At 48.4% G+C, this 25,414-nt stretch overlaps 10 protein-coding genes across 10 annotated transcripts; 6 read left to right on the plus strand and 4 right to left on the minus strand.

Moving 5' to 3' along the window:
* Nucleotides 1-83: 83 nt before the first annotated feature.
* Nucleotides 84-1,633, minus strand: N7479_002138 (putative toxin biosynthesis protein; the record flags this gene model as incomplete). The annotated part of the gene is made up of 4 exons (XM_057249835.1): nt 84-975; nt 1,025-1,133; nt 1,189-1,327; nt 1,442-1,633. 4 exons carry the CDS (start codon nt 1,631-1,633, stop codon nt 84-86), a joined length of 1,332 nt encoding a protein of 443 aa, XP_057114267.1.
* Nucleotides 1,634-2,136: 503 nt separating this feature from the next.
* N7479_002139 (guanine nucleotide exchange factor VPS9) lies at nt 2,137-4,598 on the minus strand (the record flags this gene model as incomplete). The annotated part of the gene is made up of 4 exons (XM_057249836.1): nt 2,137-2,182; nt 2,250-2,896; nt 2,949-3,202; nt 3,260-4,598. The coding sequence occupies 4 exons, from the start codon at nt 4,596-4,598 to the stop codon at nt 2,137-2,139; spliced, it is 2,286 nt and encodes a 761-aa protein (XP_057114268.1).
* Nucleotides 4,599-5,211: 613 nt separating this feature from the next.
* Nucleotides 5,212-7,020, plus strand: N7479_002140 (asparagine synthetase domain-containing protein; the record flags this gene model as incomplete). Its single annotated transcript, XM_057249837.1, has 1 exon — nt 5,212-7,020. The coding sequence occupies one exon, from the start codon at nt 5,212-5,214 to the stop codon at nt 7,018-7,020; it is 1,809 nt and encodes a 602-aa protein (XP_057114269.1).
* A 1,255-nt stretch (nt 7,021-8,275) lies between these two features.
* On the minus strand, nt 8,276-9,738 carry cpcA (amino acid starvation-responsive transcription factor GCN4; the record flags this gene model as incomplete). The annotated part of the gene is made up of 2 exons (XM_057249838.1): nt 8,276-9,681; nt 9,735-9,738. 2 exons carry the CDS (start codon nt 9,736-9,738, stop codon nt 8,276-8,278), a joined length of 1,410 nt encoding a protein of 469 aa, XP_057114270.1.
* A 1,703-nt stretch (nt 9,739-11,441) lies between these two features.
* Nucleotides 11,442-11,681, plus strand: N7479_002142 (uncharacterized protein; the record flags this gene model as incomplete). The annotated part of the gene is made up of 1 exon (XM_057249839.1): nt 11,442-11,681. The coding sequence occupies one exon, from the start codon at nt 11,442-11,444 to the stop codon at nt 11,679-11,681; it is 240 nt and encodes a 79-aa protein (XP_057114271.1).
* A 1,074-nt stretch (nt 11,682-12,755) lies between these two features.
* Nucleotides 12,756-14,514, minus strand: N7479_002143 (uncharacterized protein; the record flags this gene model as incomplete). The annotated part of the gene is made up of 3 exons (XM_057249840.1): nt 12,756-13,964; nt 14,023-14,221; nt 14,288-14,514. The coding sequence occupies 3 exons, from the start codon at nt 14,512-14,514 to the stop codon at nt 12,756-12,758; spliced, it is 1,635 nt and encodes a 544-aa protein (XP_057114272.1).
* A 4,299-nt stretch (nt 14,515-18,813) lies between these two features.
* N7479_002144 (uncharacterized protein) lies at nt 18,814-19,065 on the plus strand (the record flags this gene model as incomplete). Its single annotated transcript, XM_057249841.1, has 1 exon — nt 18,814-19,065. The coding sequence occupies one exon, from the start codon at nt 18,814-18,816 to the stop codon at nt 19,063-19,065; it is 252 nt and encodes an 83-aa protein (XP_057114273.1).
* A 659-nt stretch (nt 19,066-19,724) lies between these two features.
* N7479_002145 (GNAT family N-acetyltransferase) lies at nt 19,725-20,402 on the plus strand (the record flags this gene model as incomplete). The annotated part of the gene is made up of 2 exons (XM_057249842.1): nt 19,725-19,876; nt 19,946-20,402. The coding sequence occupies 2 exons, from the start codon at nt 19,725-19,727 to the stop codon at nt 20,400-20,402; spliced, it is 609 nt and encodes a 202-aa protein (XP_057114274.1).
* Nucleotides 20,403-20,973: 571 nt separating this feature from the next.
* Nucleotides 20,974-21,476, plus strand: N7479_002146 (uncharacterized protein; the record flags this gene model as incomplete). The annotated part of the gene is made up of 2 exons (XM_057249843.1): nt 20,974-21,161; nt 21,224-21,476. 2 exons carry the CDS (start codon nt 20,974-20,976, stop codon nt 21,474-21,476), a joined length of 441 nt encoding a protein of 146 aa, XP_057114275.1.
* A 935-nt stretch (nt 21,477-22,411) lies between these two features.
* N7479_002147 (H(+)-transporting V0 sector ATPase subunit a) lies at nt 22,412-25,109 on the plus strand (the record flags this gene model as incomplete). Its single annotated transcript, XM_057249844.1, has 3 exons — nt 22,412-22,565; nt 22,618-22,932; nt 22,983-25,109. The coding sequence occupies exons 1-3, from the start codon at nt 22,440-22,442 to the stop codon at nt 25,107-25,109; spliced, it is 2,568 nt and encodes an 855-aa protein (XP_057114276.1). The 5' UTR covers nt 22,412-22,439.
* Nucleotides 25,110-25,414: the final 305 nt, after the last annotated feature.

The following is a 25,414-nucleotide window of genomic DNA, read 5'->3' on the forward strand; positions in this document are numbered from 1 at the left end:
TCTTGTGGTAGAGCATTGACAAAAGCAGATTATGCATGGTCTATACTTACACCCAACGAAAGCTATCTATGAAAATCACACGCTTACAGCTTCGACTCCCCATTCTGCGCCCCCTTCTGCGGCCTTCGTGCCGGCGCAGGAACATTCTTCAACCACTCCGCATCAATGGTAACCTTCTCGATCTTCGATTTCTGGCTCCAAGCCGCACGGAAACTCTCCTCCTCATCGCGCCAGCGGCGAATCTCCGGCGTAAGCCAAGCAACCGCCGCATCAGCGCACTCATTCACAGCCTCCTGAGCAAGGAGATGACCAGACTCCTCGAAGAAAACATCACGCACACGGCCTGCAGCAACGCCTCCACTACCACCCAGCCCGGTACCGGTGTTGGCGAGCTTGTCGGCGCGCATGGCAGGGGTACACATGTCCGACTTGCCGGCAAATATGTACAGCACACTGGGGCGCAGGAATGGGAGCTGAGAGAAGATGCGAGCTGGCTCTGGGCGGTAGAAGGGGTAGTTGTGTGGGTGATTTGCGTCTAGATCTGGGTGTGTTAGGCGGTTGACGGGCTTGTTGCTGTTCGGGATGTTCGTGTAGTTTGGCCGCGAGAAGGTGAACACTTCTTGATGTAATGGGGTGCGGAGGGTTACTGGGGGCCCTGTGGTTTTGTCTATCGGGGTATTGGGGTCTAGTGGGTGGATGGCTGTTGGGAGGTCGCGTAGGCCGTACTCAATCCAGCGGGATAGAACTCGTGGATCCCAGGCTTGGTAGAAGGGGCTGCGGCGGAAGCCTTCTGCAGCGGATTGGCGAGAGGGCCATATATCGCGCCGATGGGTTGATAGTTGGGTTGTTTTGGCGATCTGGCGCTGGTTTATTTGAAGGCTGAGGCCATCTAGTTGCGTGGTTTGGGGTTGGATCACTGGGTCGAGGAGGACTAGTGTGTGGATAAGTCGGGGGTGCATTAGGCACAGTTGTGTGCTAGGTGGAATATTAGTTAACCGCTGTGTAAATGCTCTCAATAACTTACAGATGGGCGCCTCCCATGCTATGCCCGATGCCCACGATAGGCCGGGGCATTTCAGCCCGCTTGACATTGACTAGATGGAGGAGATCCCGGGGGTGGTCAAACCAGCTAGCTGTAACACAATTAGCAACACAATTGCTTTCTCATAAGACATCCATGTTACATACGATCGTTTCCGAGGGAATCTTCATTGATCACACTGCTCTGGCCTTCTTGCGCCACGTCGGCCATCCAGATACCGCGAATGCGCATTCCATTCTGCTTAGAACGGGCGTAGATTTCCTCCCAAAGCGGTTCATATAGTTCCTGCGAGAAACGATCAGTACATCGCCAAATTCATGCTTTGAAGCCTATCACAATGCGCGCGCAGCTCTGAAAGCGGGTCTGGCGGCCTGGACCTCGGCACTTTGTATCTCATACCTTGGGGAAGCCATTCGCGTGGGCAGCAAGGATAGTAATATCGCCTGGTTGGGGATTGGGATTGTCCAATGGGATATATTGTTTCACAGCTAGATGTAAGGGGTGTTCTTGGCTGTTGGCCGTAGCTCCAGGATACTCCCTGATGTGCTGAGTGGGCACGATATGCTCAACGATGCGAAAGGGGGATGCCATGATGTGCAATGTTGCCCTTTGAGGGAGAAGAGCTTGTATTTATTCCAGTTCGGATTTATTATAAGATGTATGAAGAGAATAAGTTTAGTAAAAAAAAAGTCCCGAAAGACCGCGGTTTTGCGGGGGAAACGAGCCGAGGATCTTGGGGTTTCGAGGCATCCGCGCCTTTGTTCAACTGCCGATAACCAATCATTTTTCATAACAGCTGGTATTAAGCTACATATGAATATGTACATTCAATCGAATAGGATATTTGAGTCTTGGGGCTGTAACAATTGGTAGTTCTGGTTGGTTTGGACGATAGATCGGATATCCACCAAAGCTATACTCTACTCTCTGTCAAAGCAAGGAGGCTATAAACTATCATTTCATAGAAAAATACACTTCTAAGGTTTATCTAATTTCAAGCCAAAGACGAGAGAGAGATCATCGCCGCGAGGACTATTCTTGACATAATATTCCCGAACAACCTTGGAAGCAAAGATGCTACATTATTCTATATACTACTCTGTACTGAGAGCAAGACAAGCATCAACAGCTAGGCCGACCCTGCGACGAAGAGTTAGTCGAGATCTAATAGAACATCAGAACATCTGCAAGGATAGAAAGTACTTACCTCCCCTCTTTCATCTTAACGACGTCATCAATAAGATCACGATCTAGGTTGGGAAACATGTTGGAAAGTGTTTCAACAATATTATTATGCTCAGCACGTTGGATGCGGCGCGCCTCCGCATCTTCAGCACTAGCCTGGCGCGCGGCGGCGTCCTGAGCGTCGAGTACGCGTGTTAAATTCTTCTTCGCGGAGGTTCTACCTGGGCGGGCACGCTCATCGCTTGAGCGACGGTCCTCGCTGCTTGCGCGAGGAGGCTGGTAGACGCTCGGGGTGAGGCGGGGCGGAGCAACACCGGGTTGGGGCGTGGGGACAGGCTGGGGGCGTTCTTGAGAAAGGGCAGAAGTTGAGTCTGGGTCGTCGGAGAAGATACGGCCGATGGTGGAGAGAGGTTTTTGGATTGTGCGTAGTAGTCCTGCGACTGGGGCGGAGGTGTCATCGTCACTGGACTGGGTAGTCTCTTTGCGGCTTGGTCCAGCTTGAGGCTGAGATTGAGAGGGTTGGGCGGAGGGCTTTTCTTCGAACGTTTCAGATTCGCGGTTTTGTTCTGCAATAGCGGAGACGGCGGCTTCGACGTTGCGTTCGAACTCCTCATCGCTGACAGTTAAACTTGTGCGGTCGAGGGACTCGATGAATTGGATGGCTCCAGACTAAGGGAGGTCAGTTTTTGATATATAGGGGAGTGTGGAAGTCAAGACATACCAACGATGAGATGTAATAACCTGCTTCGCCGCCAAGTTTATCCTGGTTGCGGAATCGAAGAATGTATTGGATGTTAGAAACAAGATGATCAGGGTTTGCATGCAAAACCACATAGATCAGGAGGGGGATAAAAGAGTCGGCGGACGTGTCAGACTTCTTGGAATTCTTTAATAGACCAAAGATGACTTTGCAGCAGTTCAAAATGCAAATGACCTTATCTCGGGGAGCTCGGTAGCCATTGATTTTTGATATTTCTGTCGAGCAAAGTCAGAAAGTCAGAAAATTCCCTCAAGGCAGCCCATGATACATACCTTGCTGTGCCAGGTTCAAGAAACGCCGTCCACCGCCGCTCACAGTCGGGATGTCCAGATGCGATTCGTTGACCCAGCCGTAAATTCGAATCTTCTGGGCCAGGATATCATCCCGCTCAATATCCTCCTGATGCTGGCCACGTCGCCACGGCCCATGAAGCCTCTCTAGCTCCCTCCGTCGGCTCCGACTTGCACTTCTTGGTATCGTTGGCGGGGCTGGAATGGCCGGGGCGAAAGTCTGTGAATACAGGCGATTCATAACAAGTTTCTCCATGCCTTCCTTGGCATTATCGAATTCGCTATCCGATACATCTCGCCAGATCTCGCACATAGCCATCTTATTCGTGATAAACGTCAGAAAATCGCTGATGATCTTGACTTGCTCGTGGACCATCCATTGCTTCTTGCCAAATTCCATGAGGAATGACCGCAAGAACTTAGCTACGGGGTCAGCGGTGCGGTGACGCAGCTGTTCTAGGAAGCGGTGGAAATCGAATGGTTGGTCAGACTCTGGTTCCGGTGGTGGTAGGGCTGTCGAGGTGGACGCTCGCCGGTCTGATGCCGGCGATTCGGGCTTGTGGGGATGTTGGGATACAGGTTGCTTCTTCGGGGATGTAGCGACCGCAGAACTCGCAGACTCGGTGGAAGGCACATGGTCTAAACTGGATTTTCGTGGCGGGAAATACGTTGGACCGCCTCTGAATTGCTCAGCAAGCTCGAGCCGTGGGGACATGATTTCTTTTTGGTCTGTGCTCCGCGCGGGGTCCTGGAATTGTCCCATAATACTTTGAATCTCCGGCTGGGAGGCATTATCGTCCCTAAGCCCTTCGGCCTTAACATTTCGTTTAGAGTCCGGGTCACTATCACTAGGCACATCCGGGAGCTCTTTCTCGGGGCTGGGGGTCTGGGTCGTATCGATGGGTGGCAGTGTCGGTGCAGTGGTCGTGGAGCTTGCGTGAAGGTTGAGGTAGACATCGTCCTTCTGGGGCGGAGGGGGAGGAGGGGTATTTGCACTGGATGAGAGATTGGGTGTTGTATTTTCCGAGACCGACAGTCCTTCCATCTGCCCCGCAAGTAGTTGTTGCTCGGCCTGTGATGGTTGGGCAGCTTTCGTCAAGTCCACCATCGCGGCGGGATCGGAGAGGGCAGAAGCAATATGTGGCTCTGTTGTCTCTTGCAAACTCATTTGGGCTGTTTGACTGCTTTCTGGTTTCGCAAGATCGTCCTGTGTTTGGACTAGGAGATCGTTTGGAGCGGCCGGCGGCTCAGTGGATTCATGGATATGAGGAAGGTCTCTCGTCTCGGGACCCGGAGAGGACGGGGATTCTGTGGCCGACATAAGCTATGTTAATCATATGCGCCCGGGCAAAAAGATAGATTCAGGGGGTTGTAAAAGGCTACGAGAATGCTCATGCGGCTCTCATGTTGATGTGCGGATCATCATTCAACCGACGTAGTCCGCTTCCTAATTCAGGCTATGCACGTCTATGGGAGGAATGAGTGCCCAGGTGGGGGGATTTTTATCTGAGACTGGATCAACAGACAAAGAAATGATAACTATAGCATATTGTAGATCGATTAAAAACAGAGATCTATATAATTTACTAGCTATATGTAGTTCTAACAAATGCTCAACCAATGTAACTTCATAGGTACTTGCATGATACTCGTCGCCTCAGCATACAGAGGAAAATGCCATTTAATAAGAAGCCAACTATAATTTCAGTATTTTGCAGTCCGTTGTGAATGCATCTGTCGGTGACAAACGACCTTGCAGATCGATCCCCGATAGTTAACTAACCTTGGAACTGTACCTGGATAGTTAGGTACAGGGCCAGTGGACCTTCTATAGATATGACTAATATATTCATGCCTCAGGCACAAATATATCCAAAAAAGCTACCAAATTAACCATCTCAGAATAAACAACAATCCCATCCTGTTTCTCCGCCATGTGCGGAATTTTCTTTTCGCTGAGCTCATCAAAGCCTACACCGCCAACACAGGAGACCTGTGACCTGCTCCAAAAGCGAGGACCAGACAGCTACAAGACTCATACAACGCAAAAAGATATCAACGCACAGGATGGCGTGTCTTCGCCCCTTTCCTATTATCTCACCTTTACATCCACAGTGCTCTCATTGAGAGGTGACCATGTGTACATGCAGCCACTCGTAGACCCCACAACCCAGTCTGTGCTCTGCTGGAACGGAGAAGCCTGGAAGATCGCTGGGGAGCGCGTCCAAGGAAATGATACTGAACGTGTTTTCAACTTATTTCTACAGGCAGTGGACGGTGATCAGAAGGGTTCCCTTGAAAGAATGGCTGAAGCTATTGCAAGTCTCTCTGGCCCATTTGCCTTTGTCTTCTATGATGCAGTCAACTCAAAGCTCTTCTACAGCAGGGATTGTCTTGGGAGGCGATCTCTCCTCGAGGGATTTGATGAAGATGAGAATTTGAAGATTTGCAGCATTTGTGACAGTGCATCGGTGGATTACTTCAAGGAAGTGGGCACCGAGGGCGTTTGTACAATTGACCTAACTCGCTATCAAGATCCCTCTTTATCTCCCAAAAAGTTGTGCCATATCAAGACTTTACCATGGAGCTCTGCTGCTTCACCGCAAGCTGATCACATTGTATGTCCTTCATATCTTCCTCCAGGAGCAGTAACTGACAAGAGAGCAAAGAGGAAATCAATTCCACCCATGAACACATCACTACCAACAGAGCAGCCTCCTGCATTGACAACAGACTCGGTATTCGTTAAGGAGCTCGAGTCAAAACTGCGTCAGTCACTTGAATTGAGAATACAGAACGTCCCCGAGCCTCCAGGCTACATTGCAGGCCAGACCGCCAAAACAGCCGTTCTCTTCTCCGGCGGTTTAGACTGCACGCTTCTCGCAAGACTCTCTCATGACATCCTCCCCCTCGACGAACCAATCGACCTCCTCAATGTAGCATTCGAAAACCCTCGAGTGGCAGCAGCCGCTGCAAAAGCCAACCAACAAAAACCCCCCTCCTCACCACCCCTCTCCATATACGAAAACTGCCCAGACCGGATAACCGGCCGGTCCGCCCACATCGAGCTCCAAGCAACCTGTCCAGGCCGCACATGGCGCTTCATCGCCATCGACATTCCCTACGCAGAAACACTCGCACACAGGGACCAAGTCAAGCGCCTAATGAGACCCCACAACACCGAAATGGACATGTCCATCGCATGCGCATTGTACTTCGCATCCCGCGGCCAAGGCACAGCCCAAACAAACCCCTCAGCCCAACTCCCAACCTCAGACACTCCATCACCCATCTACACAACCTCATCCCGTGTCCTCCTCTCCGGTCTAGGCGCTGACGAGCTCTTCGCTGGCTACGGCCGACACAGCGTAGCCTTCAACCGAGGCGGATTCAAAGACCTGATTGCCGAAATCGACCTCGATGTCAGTCGGCTCGGTTCGCGCAATCTCGGCCGCGACGACCGCGTGCTCTCCCACTGGGGCCGCGAGACGCGGTTCCCATTCTTGGACGAGGAGTTCGTGGCTTGGGTGCTGCGAGCTCCTGTGTGGGAGAAGTGCGGGTTCGGGCTTCCGGAGATCGATGCGACCGCTGGTATTGATTCTGAGAAGTTGGCGCTGCGACTTGTTGCGCTGCGGCTGGGCTTGGTGAAGGTTTCTCGTGAGAAGAAGAGGGCTATCCAGTTTGGCGCTAGGACGGCTAAGATGGAGACGGGGAGGTCGAGAGGTACGGATGCTTTGAGCTGAGATGGGCTTGTGGCGGGTGATTCCTGCTACATGTTCGTTTCGAGTCTTGCGCACGCATTCCCCATACATCTTCCAACATGTCCATCCATCTACTCTTTCTTTCTGTCCTCCACTATAGATATCTCCTTTTTCCTTCCTTTTTTCCCCCTATACTATGCTCTCTTCCCCCCTCTCTCTCTCTCTCTCTCTCTCTCTCTCTCTCTTTCCTCTCCACCACCAGCTATGATGACAGAACATGGAAACAGATACTTCCGAAACCTCCACCCCACCCAACAACCCAACCTTCCTTCATTTCACACATGACATCTACAGACACCTATCTATCTCAGATCCCCAACCCCTACACAGCAGGACCCCAAACGCCGCATCTCTCCTAGTGTCTCCCACCCGATTCCGTTCATCCATAGAGCAACCGCAGTCCTCGGACGGCGCGTAGCTCATGCTGAAAGGAAGCGGTCGAGGCGCGGTATTAGGGAGGAATGGAGTGCTGTTTGGTTTTCTGGTACAGGGAGAGGATTTGGGGTTAGGTTGTGAGTGTGGATAGTAAGAGATGGAGGGGAGTTGGGGGGGGATCGGGGTGTGTTTATGAGGCACTTTAAAAGGCAAGTCTGAGCTGGAATTAGATTATACACCTTCACCTTGAGGGACATGCACATAGATCATCGTGGGATACATTGAAAGAGAGTAGTACTTGGGGAAGACATGAGCTAGACATGAGGTTCAAGACGTAGTTAGTTTACGGTACTAGAGCACAGTTTACAAGTAGGAATAAGAAATAAGAGATATAGCAATATAATTGATTTAAACAAAAAAACAAGTACCATATTAAGATAGCCACGAGTCAATCCCATAAAAGGGAGACAATCAGAACCGGCCTAACGAAAAAAAAACCCCAAAAACAAAGGAGTTGATGTGAAGCAACAGAGCGGAGAAACAAAATTGAGAAACACAAATCAAAAAGGAAAAAGAGACATAATGGACTTGTGAGGAACATATCCCGAAAACTTTTAGAGAATCAGATGAGACGAACCAAATCGCGTTCATCTGAACTCGGTGACGTCGGGGTTAGGCTTTACCCATCACCCGCGCCTACCATATTACCCAGAGGGTCAAAAGGAACCAAAACATTAACAAAGAAACACAAAACAGAAAGATTGAATGTCCAATCGTTACAATCGTCAGAATCACCAAGTTGATCATATGCCAAAGAGGGATGTCTCAAAACCAGGACCAAAATGGGATGAAAGCATCACCATTATTGGTAGGTGTTTTGAATCTGGAGCTGAGCCTTGAGCTTGGCAATCTCCGCGTCACGCTCAGCGATGATCTTCTCAAGATCCGCAATGCGGCGCTCCGAAGTGAACTGGCGTTCCATCTTCTTAGCGCGCGACTTACGCGCAGCCTCAGTATTGCGGGCACGCTTAGCAGCAATGGGATCGCTGGGGTCGAACTCGACAGGCGACAGGTTCTTGCGCGATCTAGCGTTGACACCTGCGACGCTGGAGTGCTTGACTGCACCGGAGGCGGGAACAGGTGACGAGGCGACCGATCGCTTAGCGCGGGGGGAGACAGGAGACATGGGGACAGGCAATGGCATGGCTGGCTTCTTCTCTTCGGTAGAGAATGCAGCTGCAGCATCCAAGGTAGCAAAGTCAAAGGCATTTAGTGGATCTGACGAGTGATCAAAGAGGGAGGGCCATTCCTCGTGGCCGGCAATATCCATGTCGGTGAACATGGGCGAGGTGTTTTGGCTGAAGTTGCCGGGGGACTCAAACGAGGGAGTGCTCAAGTCGGTGAAGGTGCCAGATGGAGGGACGGACGCATCCATCATGAGATCCTTTGGCGAGATAGTGCCTGGAGGACCAGCGGCGAAGTCGTTGACCAGACCAAGATCGTTGAACGAGAGAGGTGAATCCATGCTAGCAGAGAAGTCGGCAGAAGGAAGACCGAAAAGATCAACCTCGTGAGCTTTGATGGGGTTAACGATATGTTCACAAGGGTAAGGTGAGACATAGGGTAAATTACCTTCCATGAAGTTGGGAGTGGACATGACACGTCTGTATGTTTGCGCGTTGTGTTTTTGGGTTTGTTGACCGTTGAAAAGTGGGATGGGAGGGCGGTTGGTGTTTGGAGAATTGGAAGGCACAGAAGCCGTGGTAGGACGGCTGTGCGTGAATGTAGGATGGGACCAATAAGAGGGGGACCGGGCAAGCTGGGTCACTCTGGGGTCTTGGACAGGCGATCCAGAGAACTGTTGCTGAAGATGCCGGTGCAACTGCAGACTGAAGGAATGTCGTCGAGGGTTATTCTGCGCCAAGAATGGCTGAAGTGCAGAAGGTCTATGGGTTGTGTTCACAGGCACACGCAAGCGGGGCTGCGGGTGTGGTGTTGCTGATGGATAGAGCACAAAGTCCTCGAGTGCACTGTTGTTGTTGTTGTTCTGATTGTTGTTCTGATTGGAAGCCAAGGGCTGGGACGGGGGTGAGGGAAGCCATGGTTGCTGGTGGTAATCCGTGGTGAACGACGTTAAGTCGATCGGGGCAAAGTTGTTGGAAGAACTCGAGCTACGCGATGCGATGCTGAAGTTCAGAGGTCCAAAAGGAGACTCTGAAGGGGGAAGAGAGGAGAGAGAAGGGTTGGTTCTGGTTGAAGAAATAATGTCTGTCTCAGTTGAGATAGACTGGTTGTTGAAAGACGGGGGGCTTATTGGGCACCCATTTTGGCGAGAGTGAAGATGGTTATAGTTTTGGTCTGACAGCAATATGGCGGTATATGGGGGTTTATGGGAAGGTGTGAGAAGAAGCGGTATAGGGAAGGAAAATCAGGCAAACGGGGGAGGGGGAACTCAGGCACTTCTTAAGGGCTGTGTGCCCTGATGCTGACCAATCGGAGCTCCGGAGCCGCACGGGGCTTAGTCCTGGAAGTCACGGGGTGTGAGTCACAGTTATGATCCATAGATTTGATTGGTTAAATTTCACAGGCATCCATTTTGTCAGTGGTACATGGCATGATACTAACATATTTGCCCGCATTTGCCTACATAGTTCAGGTATCTTTCTACCACATTGTAAGTACCTCTCTCCATGATCCTCCCCGTGTCTTTTCAAATTGACCAATCATCATTCAGATTCCTATCCCTCCGGAATATCCAGGCTGCATCCTGCATTTTGAACTTTTTTTTTTTGAAACTTTTTCTTATATACTCCGTATATTTCCTATAATTCATTTCCCATTCCCCAAAGTGATTTCAAATAATTTGAACACTACAGAGTATTATAATACAATTCCAGCTACCAGTACAGTCCGGAGTACTCCGTCTCGGGGAGGTCGAACTCTTCTCCAGAAAAAAAAAAAAAAAAAGGGATCCACCGATCTTTTCCTAATTGTGTCCCCGCGGTGGGCTGTGTCCATAGCCCATAGCCCTATGAGATGCTCACGTTGCCTTAGTCTTGCCGAAGGGCGTGAAATTGACTTTTTTAACATTCATCCTCAGATAAAATATTCTATAATGTATCTATAACATATATGTACATCTATTATTGTAGGCTACAATATGTATCTACTATTTAGTTTTCGGATGGAAAAAATCGCTTAATGGGATGGTTTACTTCAAAGATCTTAGGTTAATAAAGTACGGAGTAATACTCCGTATTATCCAGATCCAGTTTCTCGGGTTTTTCTCTTTGATCTATGTGGGCTTTTTTCCCAAGTATTTTGTAGAGGCCGAGGCTTCGCCGAAATAGGAGCCCGCTGTAGGACAACCTGCATGTGTGATGAACATATCATTATTATTGCCTAGCATAACGGTTGATCTCTAAGTCTAGACTTTTGCTAACCATCTTATAATCAATATAACATCATATTGCAAACTGTTTTTTAAAAAAAAAAGTAGGTAACCGCGATATGAGGTCGTGTGAGAGGCTAATATATCACATCGTATATACTATTACATCTCTGCCTACTCAAATAGTGGTTTCCTAGAAGGCCATTTGGTATGGCAATTTGAGTGTTAAAATGCAGCCTAGACTACTCCAACGCATCGCGATGGGGTCGCTAGCTCCTGAGCTACAAGTATTGCTTGCATAAATACAACCAAGGGTGGGTCTTTCCTATTTGAGCCGCTGCCAGCGCATACATTTAATATACTTCCCGAAGTCACGACTGCTTCTACTTTACCAAGCGCCATTCAATCAAAAGACTTCCCACCATCGTTATGCAAATTAATACGACAGAAAGGTAGTGGAATGTAGCATTGTCAGTGCGTTTTAGTGTAGTCACGAATTGGCAACGACGTCTTACCCAGGATCGAACAACTTGGTAGTATGTTGGTAAGTACCACTCTAAGAACTTCGTCATAGAATGAGTGCACGTCGTGAAGATAAAGCCTACAATGAACATAAGAGCCGACGAGGAATACGACAATGCTTATCAAGGAGACACCCTTGATTGAGAAGGGCGTGTACAGCTTTGCGAACTCGAATTGGAACGCGCAGGTGCAGAGTCGAAATGCAGATGGGTACCATCCCACATCGGCGATAGTGTGGAAGCGGTTAGTGATGCTCGGCATGGCTGTAGCGACGATGTTGGAGTCTAGGCCTCCGGGGATAAGGACCATGCATAGTGCGAGGATGGTGAACCAAAATTTGGTGCCTGTTGGGTAGTTTGGCTCTGTACCTGGGGTTGATTCAATGTCGAGAGGCTCAATTGTTTGCTTCGAGGTTGTTTTGGGTCATTGAGTTTACTGTTGTTGCAGGTTGAGTAAGACAGTAAACGCTTCATGCTAGACGGAAAGGACCTCTGTCGTGGTTGTAGCCGCCATTGTATGAGACTATCGAGAATGGGCATATGGGAAGAAAGAGAGTGGAAGAGTCACCATTATCCGTAGAGTCAATTCCGAACATCTACTCCGGGGCCGAGGTGGAGGAGTAGGTATTGGCTCCAGGGTGGTACCCACACATGTCAACGGTCTATGGACATATACAATCGGTACGCCATCCAATAAGGATTCTTACCTATTGATTGAGCTCAAGACTACATATTATACACAAAATGAACAAATATGTAAAGCAAAAACTGAGAGATTCTATTAAGTATTACCTATCGCAAGGTGTTCAACCTCCACGGACGGAATATAAACCAGCCGTTCGGGACAATAACGGTAGACAACATTAGAGGGTCAATTTGGGTTGCAGGAAGAAACAAGTCAAGGGACGAGATCCAAAGCTCAAGCAACAAACAAAAAGAGTACCCATCCTCCCCACAGGGTATCAAACACAAAATCAAGAAACCAAAAAAAAAAAAAACGGCAGAGTGGTATCAATCTAGTTGGACGACACACCACGTAACGCATAATCGCGTCGCGAATAGAGTCACAGTCGCGGGACGCAGGTCGTAAAGGAATGAACCGCAGTCGATAGGGCTGCTGGCGTCGTTGGCGCCGATGGTATTATTTTTAGAAAACAGATTAAGGGAAAAAAAAAAAAAAAAAAAAAGGGCGACAGCGGGTATCTCATTGTCGCCATTGCAGGTCCAAGCCCAAAAATAAGGGGGGCCATGGAGTACTGCAAACAGCGACAGAGGCGAGGGGGAAAACAAAAACAAAATAACTAGAGCGAAGTGGTATCAAATTTGCACCTTCAGGACTCAATTAGACCGTCAGGGATATCGCGGGCGTGCGACGGATAGGACATGTCCCACCATCGTTCAAATTCCACGATACGGGTCCCAGTCGCACTTCATGCAGCAGCCTGAACAGGGGTGGCAGCGGCAACACTGACATTCTTAGACTCATGGACAGTCTCAGCGGCCTTGGGGGCCTCATCGATGACAGCAGGGGCATCCTCGGTGGCAGTCTCCTTGGCAGGAACGGCGGGGGCCTCATCAGCGGCCTCGGTCTCAGTGGCGGCAACCTCCTCCTTGTCGAGCTTGACAGCCTTGCTGGGCTTGCGGAAAAGGCCGCCGAGCTTGTTGGACTTGGCCTTGGTCTCCTTACCCTCACCATCGGTGACCTCGTTATCAGAGGACTCGGCCTTCTTCTCCTTCTTCATGCCAAGGTTGCCGAAGAACGAGGTACGGCGCTTTTCCTTGGGGGTGGAGACAGCCTCTGCGGGGGTCTCAGCGGCAGGGGTCTCCACAGCCTCAGCGGGGGCAGTCACGGCCTCAGCTTCAATAGGCTTGGCAGCAGCCTCCTCAACAGGGTTTTCGAGCTGAGGAGCGGTGCTGGCGACAGGAGTCTCTTCGACAGCGGGAGCGGTGGCCTCCTTCTCTGACTTCTCTTGGGAAGGGCTGGCGACCTTCTGGAAGAAGTTTCCGAAGATGGAAGCACGCTTGGCCTTCTTCTCGGCCTTCTTCTCATCCTTAACCTCCTCCTTGGCGGCTTCGGTAACCTCAGCAGGGGTCTCAGCAGTAGCCTCGGCAACCTCAGTGGGGGCAGCAGCGGTCTCGGTGATCTCAGCAACAACTGGGGCGGGAGCCTCAACAGAGGGCTCGGCAGCAGGCTCAGCGGCCTTGGTCTCCTCGGCAGCGGGAGTCTCTTCCTTCTTCTCCTCAGCGTCCTTCTTGCCTAGGAGAGAACCGAAGATGCTGGTGCGCTTGCGGGACTGGGAACGGCTCTTGGCGGTGACCTTCTCCTCCTTCTTCTCCTCCTTGGGCTCCTCCTGGGCAGCCTCGGCGGGCACAATGGGGGCCTCCTCCTTCTTCTCCTCGGGCTTCTTGACTGCGGCAACGACAACGGCAGGCTTAGTCAGCTTCTCGAACTCAGCCTTGTAACCCTCGCTGGAGATGATAGTCTCCTTCTCGGCCTTGGCTTCGGTGGACTGAGCCTCGATGGCGACAACCCAGCTGTCACGCTCAGCGGCGCTGGAGGCCTGGAAGGTGTGCTTGTGACCAGCAAGCTTGAAAAGGAACTCGTTGGTACCCTCTTTGGTCACATCAGAGACATCGGCCTATTGAACATATTAGTCATCGCATGGCAACATAGTTGCAAAAAAAAAAAAAACTTACGAGGTTCAGAATTCCAGCGGGGGTGGCCTTGTCTTCAGCGCGCTTGGTGAAGAAAAGCAGACCCTTGCCGGTCTGGCTGGCCCAGGCGGCGGTGGGGTTAGCGATAGCGGCCTTCTCGTTCTGGTGGAAGACGGAGAGGTTCTTGCTCTCAACAGCCTCCTCGTTGAAGTAGAAGAAGCGCTTGGCGAAGCGGAAGCCCCTGAAAGAAAAACAAAACAATTGTTAGTCTTTGCGTGTCGCTCTTGTGATCTTAGTTGCAGCTTACTTGACGAGACCAGGGGCCTTGTAGCCCAGAACGCCCTCAGTAGCGGGCTTCACTTCCTCCTTGACAGCTTCAGCACCCTCAGTGCTCTCCACAACGGGAGTAGCTGTAGGCTCAGCCTCGGTCTCCTTGGGAGCTTCAACAGCAGCCTCAGCAGGTGTCTCAGCAATAGTCTCAACGGCAGGGACGACCGCGGGGGTCTCCTCAACAGTCTTCTGGGCGTCAGACATGATTAATGTAATAAAGGTATTAAGTAGAGCTTAAGAGAAAAGAAAAAAAGCGGCGGGTTTGGGTATAGGGTATAGGGTATCTCAGAAGAAAAGCAAAAGAAATTAGAGCACACGAGCTCGGGTATCAAGTAGGAAGGGTATTTTGCTTTGTGTGAGGAAGAAGGGAAGAGAGGAGAGGAAAAGGGAAAAAAAAAGAGTCAAGAGGGATGTCGATGGCGTCCCAAAAAAGGAAAGGACCTGCAGGGAGCCCAGAGCTCAGTAGATCCACAATGATTAGCTAATTACCAACTTCAGGGGTTAATTTTTTTTTTTTTTTTTTTTTCCCTGGTTTCTTTCATTTTCTACTATGCACGGAGAGTATTATTTTCATATTATTCTCCCTTTTTTTTAACTATTCATTTCACTTTTTAAACCTATTCACATCACTCTTATTTTCAGTGAAGTAACTGCAATATATGGTTTGCAACTAACTTTCTAGTTCTGGTGGAACATAAGCCATATAGGTATATATATATGTACTTTGCATACTCCCTGTACTCCCTGTATCTACGGTCAACGGGTTACCTAGTTAATACGAACTTCTTTGTCTAGCACGCTAAACCTGGTCTAACTACATATGTAAATTTAGTTAGAAAGAAAACTCTGCAAATCTTGGCTTTTAGTATGAAACCATCACACCATGAGTTATGATCAGCCATGCAGCTTGAACGGTCCCCGTCTACAGAGTAGTCTTCCCTAATTTACCCGTTCGGATCCCTTTTACCGATTTGACACTCTTTCACTTCTTTTTTTGTCTCATTTGCATTCTATTCATACTATATTCTATACTAAATTGGAATATATTGGAATATACTTTGTATCGTCATAGGAAGTTTATGGATGGTGTCAGGTCATCAGACTGTCAAAAATAAAAATAAAAACCAGCACAATTTCATACTTCCTGGCCCCGTAAGGAGGTTCTACGATTGTTCGGTGGGCCGCCACACCGTTGGCGCTCATTCCACATCACTTCCATCTACTCCGTACTCCGTCCCCCGTTACACAGTTCAAAGGGGGGGAGGTACTCCGTAGTGGCCATCAGAAATACTAAAACGATCCATCTATTGTCAACATTTGAAATCAACTGAGCGTTTCCATCGTTCTTTCGTATCACTCCGCATATGTTGTCAACAATTTGATCCAAGCTTGCAAGCCTCTCCATCCCTCGGAAGGGCCATATTGGTACGGAGTGCTAAAATATCCCTTTGGATCATCCCTGTGGTACTCCATGCCCCGCACCTCAAGGCAGCCCGTCATTTTCCTTCGTGATGATCAGCCCAGTATGGAGTACATATGGACTTTGTCACATTCATTCACATGGCTTAGAGCAGGTATTGGTTACCAGGGCCATGTACCCATCTTTAGGTTCTGCAGAATGGTTGGCCATCACGACTTCCCGGTGCAATCTTTACTCAGACCCCATGACCTGATATCAACTCTATGATGGAGTGGCGTGCAAACCCTCGTGGACAACCAACCAGCTGTGATACAGCCCCTCCTTCTTGGCTCCGGCTTTGATGTGCATCCTATCGGCGTATCAACTATCTTTACCATGCCGCGGCAAGGATCCCATGATGCTTTTATCTAGCCAATCCTGGCACACTTCCACACTTACAGAGTGTCGCCTCTTTACGTGATCTACGCATCATTCCATACGAAGATCGTCTCATTATACTTCCAATCCACAGAGTACAAATCAGTGTTTTGTATACATTCTGTATGTATGCATAAAAGAAGAAACTAGAAACAAGATCCACAGGCTTGGGGAGAAAAATTTTCCCTAAATTAAGCCCCTTTTCTCTCGCTATTTACAACACACTCTACTCCGTAGACGCTACTTTTCTTCTAAATTTGTCAGTGATAATATGAAAAAAAAAAAAAAAAAAAGTACGTCTCCACTGGACCATGCATTTAGTTTCGAGTCTTGGCGAATACCTACAAAGTAGGGGTAGTTACAGAGTCTGAACCAGAGCATTTTGTCATTTCCAGTGGTTCATCCACCAGGTGTTGTTGTATGCAGTCCATGAGAACGGAGATTACCTTGGTACACGGTTTTTTTTTTTCTTTCTTTTTTTTTTCCTTATCGCACTATTTTAAATTTCTGAGATGGTACATACTCCGTAGCCGCATATGATTCCGATCTACACCATCAGGACAAGCACCAAATATGACCATCGAAGCCTTTCCAGTAATGATAGCCACACGGGGGAATCCACCCCCTGCTAGGTAACCCAATACACCCTATCATGTGTCCCCTTTTGCACCCGTTAGGGCCTCCAGGGCTACTAAGGGCCATTTGTGTCCGTAGCCCTGCCGCGCTCACCCTTTTTCGCGATCGCGAGCTCAAAGTCTCGGCCCTAGTCCCGCTACATCCTATGAATGGTCGGAATTTAACGGCCATTGGTGATCACATCATTGTTCCAATTAGGCTTGTTGATCTTTCTTTCTTCCTTGTTGCTGTATGCACTATGGAGTAAATTTTGACACCATGCAAGTGCCATGCGTAGCGGAGCCTGGGCGCCTAGGGATTCTTTCCCGCTTTTTCGGGATGCATATTGCTCCATCTGACTACATCACCCTCCGTAGATACAGAGTAGATGTGATTGTTCTGGGGACATACATTGTACCGCACATGATGCAGAAAAATATACGACGTTTCGAGCAGGAAAAAAAAAGATGAAACTAAAATATACAACTAGTGCCACAGCAGCACAGTTGGGTCCGCACAGGTACTTCGGTTTAAAGAAAGACAGAGCATATCTCCCGAGCGCATTACGGAGTAAGTTAATCTTAATACTTCGCGCCAAGGACCAATTCGACCTGCGGTGTACACAGAGGACGGATTTCCCGTCCATCTAAGCTCTCCAATGGCCCCGAGAGCTCTAGCGTCCATTAGATCGACTTAACCATGGCACAATTTAATAAGGATGGTCGTTTGCTTGATATTGGTTTGATATTAGCTCGATATTAACTGTGGATTTCTCACTTGATTCACTCTTGTAGAATACCCTGCTGAAAGTACGGAGTATACTTTGTACTTCCGATGGGCAGTATCCAAATCAAGTTGTGATTCAGACCTCTTTCGGGTTTTGGGTACGGAGTAGTACGGGAGGTGAGAGCCACAATACAAAGTTGTGGAATAGGGGAGGATCCACATAAGCTCGGGTATGGAGTCCGGCTTGTTTTTGAGGCGTCGAGTCGAGAACAAGGAGTTTTCAATTATTGATTCCCGTCTGTGATCTGTGTGTTCAAGACCCTCATTTTCACTGTGTCTGGCACAAGCATCTGTTTCAGAAACCTATGTTGTAGGAAATAAATGCAAGGTACCTGTGTCCTGTACGTTCTACGATGTACATACTCCGTAGAGACATTTCTCATCCTGACAGGTCAGAAAGATCCAAAAAAAAAAAAAAAGGAGGAGGGGGTAGATGAGTCATATCACATGCACCTGAATTTAGTCTGTATCACGTGATCTCGCTTGATGGCCAATCACAGACAGTGTGAAAACTGGGGTTCTGCCACCGTCTTCCTATTTTGTGTATAAATAGGCCCAGCTTTCCCGCCCTTCCTCTCCTTTTTCTTTCTTCTTCATACTTACCTTGTTTGGGTGACTGCGATCATAAAGGCGGTTCACCACAGTCTGGTCCCTGCATTGCACAGCGCGGCGGAACAGTCTGTTCAACGGCCTTCGGGTCATTGACAGGCGCATTCTTTGGCACTCTCTCCATTCGTGGAACCCTTTTCATCAAGATTTGAGCCAGTGGCTCGAGGTTGGAGAAGAGATGTAGATTGTATTTCATTGCTTTATATCTAAACCAGGCTCTCGGACGATAGTTCCTTCATCACATTTCTACCCGTCGCGTGTGTTTCACCACTCTTGTCACATTCACCTCATTCCATGGTGACCCTAGTTCACTGGCTTCAACGGCGGCTGGCTATCGTTATAAATAAATCATAGCATATTTACCTCGCGTTCATTCTACAATGCTCTAATGCCTGGTGTGTTATGAATTCTGGACTGCTCAGCTCTCACTTCCTGGTCCCGTTTTATTGACATGACGTTCTACTCACTGACTTCGCCACCACATGTGGCGACAAGGCACTAGGCCAACTTCCACCAAGATAAAACCCAGCCACGACACCCTACCAACACCAAGCTCACAGCAGCTCGAACTTTAGTCTACCATTATTACCTCCTTCAACTTAAACCCCTCGAAACCACTGCCGCACTTGCGACCAAGAACCTCAACATCAACCAAAATGCCCGTCCCCACCGCTGACCTCTTTGACAAGCAACAAAGCGAAGCCAACTGCACACAGCCTCCCAGCTCTGCTACACACACTTCCACCGACCAGAAAAACAACAACAGCTATTTTGGGACTGCGCCTGGCAACTCAACTACTGCGTGGCAGAACGCTGATAGTGGTCGCGCTCTGACCAAGGAGGAGGCCGATCGCCTATACGAGGAGCGAATGGAGGAAGAATACGCGAAGAGGGATGGTGGTGCCTAAGTTGAAAGCTGGTGTATGGCTGAACATCCATGGATACATCTGAATTTTTTCTTACCCTGCGGGCTTATCAGCTCCAGTCGAAAGGGTCTCAAGAGTCTACCGATGACGCCGGTCGGGCTTTCCTTTTGCTTCCTACAGCTATGTATTATGAGTGTACGGAGTAAATCATCAATGTCCAGATAATTTTTCAGTTCCCGGAGTGATGAGGGACACTGTATGTTAGAGCTTCAAATGAGCTAAACCATGCGTTCTTGTGGTCGAATTTATATGTCAATCTACATGTATATTGCTGTCGAGTTCTTTAAAAAAAACACAACTATTCGCTATCCCATTGTGTCCTTGTTATATATGGTAGGTATATTTGGTAGTACTATGACACAACCGATCTCGACCTACGGAGTACATTGTAGTCCACGTCCGGGCTGGGGGGTATAAAGCCCGGAGGAGACTCGCAAACCATGACTCACAAATATTCTACTACTCGCAAAATTAAGCCAATGACCAGACTTATGGTATGACTATACCAATTTTTTGGTGATAACCTGATCGGCGGTCTTCAAATCAAATAATATGAACAAAGGGAATTGCAGAGATATATAATTCTGCTTTCGATATACAACACAAATCTCGGTTGCAAGCACAACGCATAATTTGTCAAAATGAGCTTCTACCCTAATCAAGCTACATCCGTGGTCGTTCCGGCTGATTTGAAACCCATCCACACAAGTCGCCTGTATATGCGACCGCTGACAGTGGCTGATGCCGCGGCCATCTTTGAGATCCGACGACGACAAGACGTGGCAGACTGGCTGTAAGATCTTACCCCAGGAGCAACTACCGCGGTGTTCTGGTATAAAAGCTGACCTGTGACCATCTGTAGCTGGCCCAAAGTCCCCCACAAAGATATATCAGAGTCCGAGGCCATCATTGCTAAAAAAACATTCACCACACCAGATGCGTCAGGTGCTGTTGGGCGGAAGTTCTTCTTCGCCATCATCCGCTCCGAGGATGCATCGCAGAGGGTTATCGGAGGAGCTGGAATTAATGCACTTAGCCCAGCTCCGTCAGTTGGGTACAATATACATCCTGATTTTTGGGGCAAGGGCTATGCCACCGAGGCAGTTTCTGGCATTATAAATGCGTGGTGGAAGCTTGACAGAATGTGTGTTGACGGGACTACATCGGGGTTAGAAAAGGAGAAACTATTTGCGGCATGTAATAAAGCGAATGTTGGCAGCATGAAGGTACTACAGAGGACTGGGTTTGGTATCTACCATGAGCAGTCGATCGAGGGTGATGTAGTTGCACTTTTTGAGTTGGAAAAGCCCATCAGATAATATATCAGACGAAGTATCGACCTATTCGGTGATGTCTTGACACTTACGTGTCTGGAAATAAGAATTTGTCTGTTTTATCTTGCCGCATCTACATAGTCTTATAAAACTATCCATGGGCACATGTGGAGTATTTGAACATGTTTTGGAGGATTAAATACATAGTATTCCCTTGAAAGGCCTCATGGATGACTTTGTAACCTTTTGATGCTACATGTGAGTCAATGAATACAGCTGTCTGTGAGAAGGTAATATCTCAGAAACCGAGCCCTGTATAGGGATCTGACGGATATAGTCATGGAATATGACACCCAGATTACAAAAGATGTGAAAGCAATGCGCAATATAAAGCGCTCGAGAGAAATTGCCCTTAATAATAATATATCCCCGTCGGAATTTTACGTCCATATTGAAAACAATGTTCGCCTTAGAGCAGCAGCAATTCAGATCGTGGGAATCCAACCCTGCAAGGCTTGCAAAAAGTATCCTCGGCCATTCACAGAATGTATAATACTCCCTGGAGGTTGTGCAAGCTGCATATGGAGAAATTTCGGACCCCAGTGTAGCATCATCAATGGTATACTCTCAAATGCAACAGTTATTTTATGATATATACGCTAACAGCGAATTTATAAAGGATGTGGTTCTCCCACGGTATCAAAGACTCCTGAAAGCCAAAAATGCCAAGCTGATTCTCCAAGGAAAGGTGACCAAGCTCAAACGAGAAGTGAGGAATTTTGACAAGAGCTTCGAAGTCATCCAGTTGGCCATGCTCGATTTTTCAATGGACAGCCCACTAAAGCACAACAATCTCAAATTAATAGTGGTTTGATCTCTCTGAAATGTCATATTGATGAAGTGTCTGAAGCTATGAAGCGTGTTTCTTTGAAGAAAGACGGCGAGGATGACGGCGAGGAAGATGATGAGGAAGACGACGGGGAATGTGACGGGAATGAGGATGGAGGCAACGAGGAAGAGGAGGAGGCGAGGATGAGGACGAACGAGCAACTATCACGATATGTCAGTGGCTTGTGGGGAAAAAGCATTCTTTCAAGTCAGCCCTTCGATCTGTGGTGATACCATCTGTTTGACAACTGCTATATGAGGTAAGGTGAGAAAGCGAAGAAGGAAGTGTTGTATGGGGTGTGAGGCTATCTCCAAGGCTTAGAGAAGCCGAGTAGCCCTGATGGGCTCCAAGGTGCTCAAAATGATATTCAATCCATTGAGATAGTGGAAAATATATTGTAGGGAATGTTATATTCTATACATTCACAATAGATGTGAATAGGGTGTTATGGACTTTGCTAGACTATAGCGAACACATATCAGCAAGGTAGTGGAATATAGAATCATATTTCAAGGTAAATCCAGCTGTTGAATACGATGTAGGGAGCCACCAGTTCTGCATTTACATGACAGGTCCTAGATATAACAACGAGTCTTTCTTCGCCATGTACTCAGAATCTCAACAGGTATTGGGGGGTTGCTAGAAAAATCTCGACCATGGACTCGACCAAAAGATTACATGTATGTATAGAAACCATTAGGTAGAAACTACTATCGGATTGTTCTGATACCACTCATTGTGGTAGTATATTATATAGGATCTAATAACCCTTGGGGACCACATATTTTGTAGCAGTTGGGGAAGCCTGCTCCTATTCCCTGGTGGGCGATTAGGACTGATTCAGACCCCTAGATTATAGAAAAATACAGATAAAACAATGATCATAAGTCCCAATTCTTTACCCGGGTTTAGTTGTAATCGAGAGTGGCTTATGATTGTTGTAGACCTCAGGAAGGGAAGACACTTTGTTTAGTCGTCATGAAATCACGTGAGAATAAAATCACGTGGATAGATGCAGCCAGCTTGACAGAGCCACCCGCGAACGAGTCCAAGTAGAGCCCGGACTATCTGCAACAACAGACCCGAAGATCTGTGCCTCTCATTGAATCTATCTGTATACTGTCGCTCTTTAGCTTTCTCCTTTCCCCTGTCTCCTTACAGAAACAGACGGCTCCTGGTAGCCTCATTACACCATGGCTCCGCGGGACACCTTCTTCCGCTCGGCGGATATGAGCTTGACCCAGCTCTATATTGCCAACGAGATCGGAAGAGAGGTTGTTAGTGCTTTAGGTGAAGTTGGTCAGGTTCAGTTCCGAGATGTAAGTGGCGAAGAATGCTTTGCTTTGATACTCCCCGCTGACCTCTTTCCAGCTCAACCCGGACACGAACGCTTTCCAAAGAACCTTTACAAAAGAAATCCGTCGCCTGGACAATGTCGAAAGACAGCTCCGCTATTTCCACCAACAAATGGAAAAGGCCACAATCCCCATGAGGTCTTCCTCGGACTTCTCCGATACATTGGCTGCCCCTTTAGCATCGGAGATCGATGAGTTGGCAGATCGCAGCGAGAGCCTTGAACAGCGGATTATCTCTCTCAACGATAGCTATGAGACTTTGAAGAAACGCGAAGTCGAGCTGAGCGAATGGCGATGGGTACTTAGAGAGGCTGGTGGATTCTTCGACCGAGTAGGTGACTTCGAGTATACTGCCGTTGATAGAGGAGGCTAACTGAATAGGCCCATACTCAAACAGAAGACATTCGTCAGTCTTTGGACAATGATGAAGCTCCCTTGCTCCGCGATGTTGAGCACCACGCCCCTCGTCAAAATGGAGACACTCAGGGTCAGCAGAGCTTCTCGGAAATGAACATTGGATTTGTTGCTGGTGTAATCCCCCGGGATCGCATCGGAGCCTTTGAGCGTATCCTCTGGCGCACCCTGCGTGGAAACCTTTACATGAACCAGTCTGAGATCCCGGAGCCCATTATCGACCCGATGACCAACGAGGAAGTCCACAAGAATGTTTTCGTCATCTTTGCTCACGGCAAGAACATCCTTGCCAAGATTCGAAAGATCTCGGAGTCACTTAACGCCTCCTTGTATGGTGTCGATGAGAACAGCGAGTTGAGAAGAGACCAGATTCACGAAGTGAACACCCGTCTCGGCGATGTTGGCAATGTGCTCCGTAACACAAAGAATACCCTTGATGCGGAACTTTCGCAAATTGCTCGCTCGCTCGCCGCGTGGATGATTATTGTCAAGAAGGAGAAGGCTGTTTACGATACCTTGAACAAATTTTCGTACGATCAAGCGCGAAAGACGCTGATCGCCGAGGCGTGGTGCCCGACAAACTCTCTTACTCTGATCAAGTCAACACTTCAGGATGTGAACGACCGCGCGGGTCTCACTGTTCCCACGATTGTCAACCAGATCCGAACCAACAAGACTCCCCCTACTTTTGTCAGGACGAACAAGTTCACCGAAGGATTCCAAACAATTGTGAATGCTTATGGTATCCCCAAGTATTCGGAAGTTAACCCTGGTCTGTACACGGTCGTCACTTTCCCATTCTTGTTCGCGGTCATGTTTGGTGATTGTGGTCATGGTGCACTGATGACCTTGGCCGCTTCTGCTATGATCTTTTGGGAAAAGAAGCTGGCGCGGACTAAGCTGGATGAACTGACATACATGGCATTCTATGGACGATACATCATGTTAATGATGGGTCTGTTCTCGATCTACACTGGTTTTATTTACAACGATATTTTCTCCAAATCTTTCACCATTTTCCCTAGTCAGTGGCAATGGCCCGAGGACATCAAGCTCGGCAAAATGGTCGAGGCAACATTGAAAGAAGGCTATCGCTTTCCATTTGGTCTGGACTGGAACTGGCATGAGGCGGACAATTCCTTGCTCTTTTCGAACAGTATGAAGATGAAGATGAGTGTTCTCCTTGGATGGTGCCACATGACCTATGCCCTTTGCTTGCAGTACGTCAATGGACGGCACTTTAAGTCGAAGGTCGACATCTGGGGCAACTTTGTTCCTGGATTGCTCTTCTTCCAGTCCATCTTTGGTTACCTTGTCCTCACCATCCTCTACAAGTGGTCTGTGAACTGGCAGGAGAAGGGAGTGAACCCCCCCGGCCTCCTCAACATGCTCATTTTCATGTTCCTGAGCCCTGGTACTGTAGAAGAGCAACTGTATCCTGGTCAGAGCTCGGTCCAGGTTCTTCTGCTCCTCGTCGCTGTGGCCCAGGTACCTGTTATGCTTTTCCTCAAGCCGTTCTGGCTCCGCTATGAACACAACCGTGCTCGTGCCCTGGGTTACCGTGGCCTCGGCGAGAACTCCCGGGTGAGCGCACTTGACGCCGATGGTGACATGGATGGCGGGCTGGGTCGGGACAGTATGGCTAGTGACGGAGAAGGTGTGGCCATGCTTTCTCAGGACATCAATGAAGGTGAAGAGCACGAGGAGTTTGACTTCGGTGACGTCATGATCCACCAAGTCATCCACACCATCGAATTCTGCCTCAACTGTATCTCTCACACGGCCTCTTACCTTCGTCTGTGGGCTCTGTCGCTTGCCCACCAGCAACTCTCAATTGTTCTCTGGACCATGACCATTGGTGGTGCCTTTGACTATGAGAGCCCCGTGATCCGTGTTATCATGATTGTTGTCAACTTCTATCTCTGGTTTGTGTTGACGATTTGCATTCTCTGTGTGATGGAGGGTACTAGTGCCATGTTGCACTCGCTTCGTCTTCACTGGGTTGAGGCGATGAGCAAGCATTTCGTTGGCGAGGGTATTCCTTTCCTACCCTTCAGTTTCAAGACCCTGTTGGAGGAGGACCCCGTGGACTAGTTTCTTTCCAGTGTTTTTTGCTCTCTACAATGTACGGGACTGTCTCACTTCCCGTTTCTTTTTTTGTATTGTAAAGGGTCTAGAATTATACATTATCTACATTTGTATATTGTACTCCGTACTCCGTTACTAATCCCACCTGTTATGTTCCATGTAGATCCCTATCCACACCGAACTATTATTTATAGCGTTGATAGCCCCCTCAATTATTAGGTACGCCAATGGAATTACCTAAATTTCACGATCTTTTCAAGTGCGCATGACTATGTAGGTGGGGTATAGGGAATTTATTATTCCGTTGCTGA

The sequence above is a fragment of the Penicillium vulpinum genome, assembly GCF_028829585.1.
Source record: "Penicillium vulpinum strain IBT 29486 chromosome Unknown utg000001l_segment0_segment0, whole genome shotgun sequence".
Lineage (NCBI taxonomy): Eukaryota > Fungi > Ascomycota > Eurotiomycetes > Eurotiales > Aspergillaceae > Penicillium > Penicillium vulpinum.